Here is a 10,087-nt window from a genome sequence, read left to right on the forward strand (position 1 = left end):
TCAATGGTTCAAAGAAAGAAAAAGAAAGTCAGTGAGGAGGGGTAATGGCTGCTGGAGAGCAGTTATGCAGAGTGTAATGGTTTGTAGCCAAATATAGACAGAATACTGTAGGAAAGGTCAGGCCCTTTTACTGCTAAACACCAGAGGATGAAACATCATCATTAGATTAGTGGGTTGTATCCTGCGTGGTATTTTACCAGCTTCAATATGCTGCAGTAAGCCCAAGATATAGATTAGGCTATGTGTATGTGCTTAGCATCCATACTATTTAATGACTGAATGCAGAATATGGATCCAAGCTATGAATTAATGCATGTATGCAACATCATCTGTATGCATTTATATGTGAATATATGTAGCTATGATTTCATATTGTGTTTACTTGTTTGTGTACTTTTTGTAAACATATGTATTATACTGTTAGTCTATGTTACTGCAGGCTAAAGCATGTATAGGCCTATAGGCTACAATATCCGATAACATTGGAAGACTCCTCAAGCGAGGCAGTGCAGCCTCTGACCACTGGCTCTATTTGTCATTGTGGCTCTGAGCAGACATTGCAAGGGGAATTGGGACGGATGCAAATTCATGGCTCACTGGTCTGTAGTAAACGAGTGGTCATGAGTAGGAGCTCTCCTTGCAGCTGCTGAACAAGGTTACGTAACCCTGGACAAGGACTGTTTGTCTGTCTCCCCTTCTTGAAAGAATAAAGCTGTTTGATGAAACTGATCTGCATTACAGATTGTTATCTATATGCGAATAAATCACCTTTGCTTTGTTATTATTACTAGAAACAAAGTGAACAGGAGGCTGCAGCTGTTTCCACTGCTGGTTTATAGAAATCAGCCTACAGCTAAATCAAACGCAAATGCAAACACACACGAAAGGTCTGCATGATAAGTTGGTTACCCAGAAGACAATTATATGGACAGGCACATTATAGTGTAGGAGGGAGTGACTCACGCATGCGTATCAAAGCCCTGGTTCTGCCAGCGCTAAGTGACTGCTGAAAACAAAGGCAGCGAGCTGCGGCTGGGTCATCAGTCATCCTTAGTGGAAGGAATAGACTTCAAACAATCAATAATATTGTTCTTTGAGAGGTGAAATAAGAAAACTTTGTTCATTCTTTTTGTCGTCTCTGTGAGCAAGCTCGCCACAGCAAGAAGTGGCTGAATCGGCTTTTGGGAATCCACAGGTTCCTGTTTTGTTTTTTGTTTTTTGGGGGGATCTGAACTGAATGACAGCAGTTGTGGGCGAAGCACTTTCTCGTTATCCGAACAGCTTCTTCCCATCACGGACATGTTTTGTTTTATCTTTTCACCGGTAGGAATAATGTAGTTGACATCAGAAATTTGTTCTTGGGCAGATAAATGATGAATGGACAGTTTATTGGAAGCCTAAACTATACAGATGGGCACACGAGCATTTCACCAGCTCGGTGTGATCACTCCTGACTTGACACTTGGATTTTCGATCGAGGAGAAGCAACTTATCGGCGTCTTTATCTGCACAGGGGAGGTGCTGTCCTTGGTCCTGAAGTCATCTCAACAACTCGGCCTTGCGTGAAGACAACAACTTGAGGGTTTCTCCGACACGCAAAAGTTAGAGGGACTCTGTCCGCAAGCAGGCAGCTGCCGAAAGAGCTCAATATGATAACGCGAGCTAAAGTTCAGCTGCATACTCTGTTACTTCTGATTATTGTCGGTAAGTATGAGTGTGCAAAATGTTAAAAGTGTTGCTTGTTTTAACATGAATGTTGCATGTCTTATTCCAGCAGTTAGAGGCTAAACTGAGCTAACACAGGTTGTTAAACGTTTCTAGACATTCACGCTATAACCTCATACAAGCTTCAAAAGGTTAAAGATAAATAAATTACTGATTGTGAACTCAAAACCCAGTTTTAGAGCGGCCACACTGACAGCTGCAGAGTGAAACGCCACTCACTGGTGTCAGCATTTAAGTAAGTCGATCCACTGAACAGAGCGATGGGGTTTTGTTCATGCATTATTCCCCCCCCCCTTCTCTCTCTGCTTTCCTCTGTGACTCTCTCTCTCACCCTCTGTTTCCATCTGTTCGCCTGAGCCCTCATGAGATGTAATCGATGTTGGCAGTGTCTGCCCAGGGGGCTCTGGGTTATATAAGAATACAGGACCCAGCACAGTCGCACAAAGACATCCATGTGGAGAGATCACTCACATTGCTGCCTCACTTCACTTGAAAAGTCCTGTTTTTGTGTTCATAATCCCTCACATTCTTCTCCTGTGTGTTCTGATCCAGCCCTCTGCCTTTCTCCCTCGATGTCTACCCATGCTGTCTTCTAGTTGCTTCATCTTCTATCTTCCAGTCACCCTCCTACACTTTCCACAGTCCCCACATCCCACCTTCCCTCCCTGTATCCCTTCTTGGGCAGGGGCCATCATCAGTGCTCACTGGTCTGGATGATCTTGTGTTTACTATCAGTGTCTTGACCTGAGTCTCTCCACTGGTCACAGAGCTGTAAAATCACATTTAGGTCAACTGAGTGATTATTTCTTAACAGTTACTGGAGTTTCGAAAGCGGTTGTGTCTGGCTCAATCAAGACAAGAGTCGATGCACTCAATAAGGAAGACCGGGCCATGGGTTTATTAGACAATAATGGTGGCTCTCACAGTCGTGTATGTGGTTGCATTTTCACAGTCACTGAGTAAAGACTGGGAATGGCCTGACTGACCATGGCAGTTTGTGCTACTCCACCAAATCTTCCCGTAGAGTGTGTTTAATATGAACTGTAGTTTTCTCAAAAACTCAAAGAAAAGCACTGCTGTATAATGTTTGTTTCAGCTATGAATATTAGGTAAATGTCTGATGATGATGAAATCAACATGCCAGATGAGCTCCAACATTTTGACTGAGTGTTTATGAGGTTAGCTGCATGGTGGCCTGCTTGTGTGTGATGCATCCATGCACCTCCAGTCCATTTCAGCCAGCCAGTGTGTGTGGATGTCCCGTCGGAGACAGAGGCAGTCGTGGGGCAACCCATGAAGCTGACCTGCATCTCCTGCATGAAGAGGGAGGAGGTCAGCGCCAGGACACGTGTGGATTGGTACTATCTGCCAAAACAAGACCAAAACAACATCATTCAGGATCCAATACCAGTAGGTTGCTGCTGCATTATTGTATGGCAGATGATATGAAAAGTTAGATAAAAGATAAACTGGAATACGGTTTTGCTAAAAATTCTTTCAGCCTATTTCTTGACTGAAATATGTGTATACTACATGTGCATTCCCCTACCACGTGTGTGTCATGCATTTATGATTTCTGCATGCCTGCTTGCCCTTCCTCTCTCCCAGATATTTGTGTATAAGAATGGCCGCCCAGAGGAGACAGAGGGGCCGTGGCTGGGCCGTCTGGTGTGGAACGGGAGCCAGGACCTCCAGGATGTCTCCATCAGAATCCTCAACGTCACCTACAATGACAGCGGGACCTACGAGTGCCAGGTGTTTCGCAAGTTTGAGTTTGACTACTTCACTCCCTCGGTCACCAAGACCAAGGTAATCGAGCTGAAGGTGAAAGAGAAAGGTGAGGCCACTATCTTGTCACTTTCTTCCACGTTATCCTGCCCTGGTCTGTGGCCACTTTCCTCAAATGCTGGTAGCACTTATCTGTAAAGCTCAATGTTCAGTGTAGCTGTGATTCTGTGTTGAGATAAGTCTGTGTGGCAGGGATTTAATTCCAAAACTGCACATTTGGGTATTCAGACCTCAGACTTATCTTTGCCATTAAGTGCCTCTCAGGCAGCGTTGTGCATTGGTGAGGTTTACCCAAAATAGACACGAGTCCCAGGATATCCGTGATTCAAATCCGAAACTTTTTAGCGTTTTTTAAAGCAGTTTTTTTTGCATTTTGCACAATCTGTTGCATCACAAAATATAGTTCTGTTTTATTTCATCATGTACAAACATTACAAATACAAATACAACAGCCTCAACACAAATGTATAATTGATGTTTAGCTCTCACATATTTTCAGTCTTTGTATCATCAGCTCGGTCATTCAGTTTGAGAGTGATAGTGTCTTTGGTTCAATTACTTTAAACTCTAACACAAAGCCAATAGTGGGGCAGCAGTGTTTCAGCAGACTGGGGCTTAAAATACCTAGATAGCATGAGTCCAGATTCAACACCTTTTCCCCACATAATATTTAGGCCCATGAATTATATAAATCAACCTTTAATCATAGATGTATCAGAACTGATCTGAATTGCATTGAAGGAGGTTCCATTGCAGCTGCAAGACAGCTCAACTGATCATGAGAAAGTATTGTACAGATTCTTACATTGAGCTGAAGAAGTGGCCCAGTTGTGACGTTAAATATGACGATTACGTTGCTGCATGCATGCTGGAGAAATTCAGCACAGGTGTGTTCATTTAGAACCGCCTTCCTCCTGGTAGAAGCCACAGCCTGTGGTGTGTTGACTTCTATGTACTGTGTGTTCTCCTAGTGCTGTAAATGCCTCTCCTTCGATGTTGCATAAAGTGTTTATCAGGCCGCTATAAATGGGTCATGCATTTTATTATAAATTTATCGAGCAGTTGATTTCACTAAATGATGCATTAGACCGAAGGCAGTCTGCCACTAACAATGCCACTTTCCTTCTGTCCCCTTTGTTGTGTTGAAGAAGAATAATTGTGTGTTTTGTTTTGTCTGTCTTTATTGTCTATCAAAGCTTTCTTCTATTGTCAGTGAAGGGGTTAATTCAAACCAACTACTTTGCTATCTATTATAAGGGGTAATGTATTCTGCTTCCTGAATGCTTGGCTTGCTGAATGTATCGTTTTCCACCTTGATCGAATATACAGTACAACATGTATATTTGGCACTACTTAAATCTCCCTATGTCTTATAACTTGGCGTTATCTCTATCTGCTTGCACTTGGTATGGTTCATTGTCAGAGGCATATAGAGATAGGCTTAGTTGTATCTTAGTGGTTGGTTTGTACCTGGAAAAGGAGTTGTGTAAATTGGATGTTACTCCAAAGTGTAACATTCTAAAATATACTACAGTTTGCTCTTTTATATCACACACTTACAACTTCTCCTTTACTTCTCATACCATTGTGGTATCAAATTTCAAAAAGCCTTTGGCCAGTGCACATTACAGCTGGGTATCATCTTACAGTAATCATATGCCATAGTAGTAAAATGGATTAGGCCCTGGCAGTCATATATATGTCCGCTCCCATGTAGTAAGGATTGAATTACAATAATAACCTCTATTTGCAGACATTTTAAAATCAAATCAGTAAAAGCTGTCAACTGCTGGTCAGCAGGCTTTTTGGAGTTTGGTACCTGTTCATTGGCACAGTGGTTCTTATCTAATGACCCAGAATAAAGGATGTTAATTCAAATGTAATGACATAATATAAAAGCAATGATGTCTGATATTACTAGTTTTATATTGATATGATAACCTATATACTACATTACACCAGATATTATTCTCAGTACATAAAATATGAAGGTATTGGACGATCAAGTCTGTAAATGGTAAATCTGAGTGATGTCCTGAGAACCACTGTGGCTTTGTATATCCATCTTATGTCTGATTTATCTTTCTAGAGTCTATAGCAGTTGCACCACAAATACGGTTATACTGTACTGTATGCCACATAATTTGTACATCATTTTCAAACTATAACCTACGGACAGGATGCACCAGAAAGCATGTTTCACCATTTGGTATTGAATGACTTTGCTTGACTTACAGTTCGGCTGCACTGTAATGCCTGCATACCGAGTTGGAGGTGTCATTAAGTGAAATGAAAGTAGGCTGTTGAGGCATACCGTAGAAATATGACCATATCTATTATGATTGACGGTTTATTGCCGGTACAAGCTTCCAGAAAAAGGCCAGAAACAGTTAGCATACCGCACACTTATCTAACCGGTGAAAATGAATTAGCCTCTCCTGCTCTATTCATGTTTCAACACAAAACATTGTGAAGAAGGAGGTGTAATGAATAATACATTTTTCACGTTGTTGTGTGTGTGTGCTCCACAGCCAGTGAAGACCCCGCGGCGCTGTACTCTGAGATCATGATGTATGTGCTGCTGGTGTTCCTGACCTTCTGGCTCCTGGTTGAGATGGTCTACTGCTACAGGAAGATCTCCAAGTCTGACGAGCAGGTGCAGGATACAGCGTGAGTCACACATAAACATAAACACAAATGTACACATACGGAGACACACACAAACAGAGGTAAAGGTGGGAGGGTAGCTGGAAAAAAAATGATTAATGAGAGAGAGAGAGAGAGAGAGAGAGAGAGAGGTAATTGAGTCTAAGCTGCTTCAGTTTGTAACTCTCCTGCAACAGTAATCTGTCTTTTCACTCAAGCTGCCTGCAAGGTGTGGATAATTCTGAGCACTGCTGACTCCTCCGGGCATTTTTTTTTTTCTTAACAACCCTTTTACATCCCTGGTGGATTTTGCAGCTCCACCAGAAACTGACTTTTTGCATCACCTTCTCTGGGCTGACAAAGGCCTGAATGTACCTGTGTAGTCAGCTCCCACCGGGCGGTCATGCTGCTGACTAGGCCAGTCAATCCAGGGTGACAAATTTTGGACAGGCAATTTATGACCTAACAGAACAAGCCTGGATAAGACATAGCACATGTACTGATCCAATTATGGTGGTTTCCTAGACAAAGAAGTGTGGCTCCATGTTTTACAGTGTAGTGCAGCATAGAGCATATGTACTCCACAATGTATTTCTCACAGCATGTATGCTTTCAGAACACTAAATGTACATTCTCAGAATAATTCCAGTTTTGCTCATTTAACTTGAAAGGGTGGATATTCTGATTCTGCAAAAACAGAAAAAGAAAACATCTTTACTTCTTAATTCAATTTGAAAATGAAAGAAAATACATAAATACGCACATGGACATGGCAAGTGAGATTGAACATTTTGTGGAGCAGTGGAGCCATGAGGAGGTTGTTGACTGATGCTTTTTAAGTAGAAATTATATCCCACTTTGCTCTCAGCATTAAGGTAAAGTTCATTGAGCCAAGGCCAGATCATGGAGCGCCACACCGGTGATTGAATGTTTCAAACTCTCTAGACTCCATCGGTTCATGCAGCTGAAAGAGTTAATGGGTTGTAGCCACCTGACGGCTGGTATTGACCTGTATGATAATGCAGCACAATAGCAAATGAGCAGCTACACCCACTCACAGAGGCCATTTTGTGGTTGGCTGCTTAGCCACTCAGGCTTAATGGATTTTCACTGTATCTAGATGCTAGAACATTTTAAGGTTATATTCAGTGATACATTAGTAGCTTAGATCACATTAGTCATGTTACTGTGGAAGAGAGGGAACACAGCAAAAGTGATGATCTTTCAAAGACAGACAAATTACGCTATGTTTGATATTTGCTTAAAGAGTAAAAAAAAATCCATTTAGCATAAATTCTGCATTGCTTATGCGGTTGCAGTGCAATGCAATTGTATTAGATGCACATTTCATTAAGAGTTTTGTGGCTTTAAAAGATATGACATTTTCCCATCAAATAGGAATGACACTTAAATAAGAGGACATATGTGATTTGATGCCTTTTGATGTCTTTTGATTTGATTCAACCAACATCTGTGAGCAGAAACAATTCTCTATGAGGGGTAGAAACCAAAGAACCACGAGTTTGTAATCTCATCCCGATATTCACCCTGTAGCCTCTCTGTGCAATTATAGAGACATTTTTCATCTTCTCAAATTAATTCTCTCCGGGATTGTACATTGGGGTGACATCACAAATTAGGGGCAAACTGTTCTCTCATTTGTGGCTGTAGGGAGCAGTAGATAATGTTTACTCATGAAAGCTTCGCTCTCCGAGGCTATAGGAAAAGCGTTTGAATACTTAAAATGAGTGATGCACTGTGGTGAATCCTGTTCAATCGGTGGTGTTTTGTGGTAGAGAGGGCCTGCCACAGGGTCTTAGACATGCCTCTGTTTCTCTACCAATCTGCCTGCAGGACAAACTACCTAGCCATTCCTTCTGAGCACAAAGACAACCCAGCCGCTCCTGTTACCGAATAAAAGCGGTTGTCTGACTCGCTCTCAGTGACACGGTATTTTACATGTGACTCCCTCAATCTGATCCTAATCAATGAAATCATTCTGCTCTCTCAACTCATTGTTTGTTCCTCTACTAGTCTTACTGTAACTGTGCAGCTTTGTAGTTGAGTCATGTTGCTTCAACACGCTCTTTGTCTCCTCTTGTGCCCTCCGAGGCTTTCATCCCAGCCATTTTTGGAACACTCACCTAATCACAAGTCCTCCATTTGTTCTCTCTCTCCATTCAGTGTGCAGTCTTTCTCACCCTAGAGGATACTTATTTGTTATGAGAAGTGTTAGAATTTATTTGAGGAAGTGTAAATAGTGTAAGTAAATTGAATGCAGTGGCTTGAAATTGAATATGATTATTATTGAACTTAACTTTTAGCTATAAAAGTTATAATTAAAATTATGTTTTTTTACGAATTCAAATTTAGTTTTGTTAATTCAGCTTCAGCTTTCTGAGACACACATCCCAGCACATTGGAGTTTTATTCCCTGAGTGTTGACTGGAAGGTAGTCACCCCTCACTTCACTTAGCCAGCCATGAGCCATGTGGCACTGCTTGTTCCTCTGCTCTACCAATGATAAAGTCTTATTCTCCCCACTTCGTGAAAGAGTTGCAAATCTTGCCATTTGTTGTATGTTATTAGTCTCTTTCATATCAACTTGATAAATCGACTGTTGTCGAGTTATAGCTAATGGCTAACTTGCTTGCTGGGCTACTAAATGTGTGGGAAAAAAGTGATAATTTGCATTAGAAAAATCCACATCACCCATTCAACATACCTCAGTGATATTTTACCCTATCACTGCTAAATATCCAAACATGATGATGCTGCAAACAACTATGTGCTGCCAGGCTGCAATACACTGCTTTGAATCAATGCTGTCAGCAAGGTAGCAAACTGATATTTTGAGCCTTCTATGCAGACCAGCAAGTAGCTAGTACACAATTTGCAATTATTTCACTAAGTGAGGAGAATAACATTGATCATTGGCTGAAAAATTGAACAAGCACAGAGCCACAATGCTTTATGGTTGGCTAACTGAAGAATGTTAACCTGCTGTTGACAGGCTTGGAGGAGCCGTCCGCCTTCCAGTTGACGATCAGGGAATGAATGTCCCATGTGCCCATATGTGTGTCTCAGGAGGCTGAATCTGAATTGGGAAAACCAAAAGTGAAATTATAGTTAAATTCAATAACAATCATATTACATTTCAAGCCATTGCATTCAGTTTCAAATTGATCCTTACAATTTGTTTTTTTTAATTAATGTATTCAACAAACCATTTCTTAATTCAACAATTCAATATCAGCATGACAAATTCAGATTCATGCAGTTCAAATACAGAGTCTGCTGGCACTAATCTCTTTCCATATAGTGAAGGCTCTTAGAGATCTGAAACTTATGATATTTGCATTGTCTTTGAAGACGTGCCCTTGAGTTATAATAATCCAAAAGGGTACAGTTGAATTATGTATGGTATTACTTGATCAGTTTGTGTGAAATATGGTCTTGATCTTGAATGTAGTTTATTATTGCAGATAAAACACTGGTTATGTTGCATATAAAATCATTGTGTGTTGAATAAGGGGAAAAAAATGTCTTCTGTTCTAGGTACTGACCAGTCTGGATGGCACTTCAATCATGTGACAGAAACATTACATCGATTCTACATCGTCATCTATGCCACTGTGAAGTTATCATCATTACTCTCAGACAGCAGCGGGCATCCTGCCAGCCGACCCCCCTCTGTGTCTTGGCTGCGTCTTGTGAAGAGCCAGTCAAAATGTCCAAGTGCTCAATTCTTCTCCTCTCCTCTCATTCTTTACCTTTGTGCCCAGCATCTGTGCTCAGGTGCTTACACTATACAGCAGGTTACAGAACAATGTCAGCTTCACACAATTTGCCACCTACAGTGAAATACTAGCCATGCTTCATTTGGATCTGTCAGCGCTTCAAATTTATTAAGCATTTTCTTAGTAGT

At 41.2% G+C, this 10,087-nt stretch overlaps 1 protein-coding gene across 2 annotated transcripts; it reads left to right on the top strand.

Annotated features, from left to right (window-relative positions):
* Positions 1 to 1,598: 1,598 nt before the first annotated feature.
* Positions 1,599 to 9,851, top strand: scn3b (sodium channel, voltage-gated, type III, beta). 2 transcript variants are annotated; one of them, XM_071529955.1, is made up of 6 exons: positions 1,599 to 1,704; positions 2,954 to 3,135; positions 3,334 to 3,562; positions 6,045 to 6,183; positions 8,014 to 8,109; positions 9,718 to 9,851. In XM_071529955.1, the coding sequence occupies exons 1-5, from the start codon at positions 1,650 to 1,652 to the stop codon at positions 8,075 to 8,077; spliced, it is 669 nt and encodes a 222-aa protein (XP_071386056.1). In that variant the 5' UTR covers positions 1,599 to 1,649; the 3' UTR covers positions 8,078 to 8,109; positions 9,718 to 9,851. The 2 variants fall into 2 exon arrangements, with proteins under 2 accessions (XP_071386056.1, XP_071386058.1); XM_071529957.1 differs by lacking the exon at positions 8,014 to 8,109 and having other exon boundaries at positions 9,718 to 9,765.
* Positions 9,852 to 10,087: the final 236 nt, after the last annotated feature.

This window comes from Centroberyx affinis, unplaced genomic scaffold, assembly GCF_046629955.1.
Source record: "Centroberyx affinis isolate AG114_WGS23_722 - 3 ecotype Tasmania unplaced genomic scaffold, CSIRO-AGI_Caff_v1 ptg001854l_1, whole genome shotgun sequence".
In the NCBI taxonomy this organism is placed as follows: Eukaryota; Metazoa; Chordata; class Actinopteri; order Beryciformes; family Berycidae; genus Centroberyx; species Centroberyx affinis.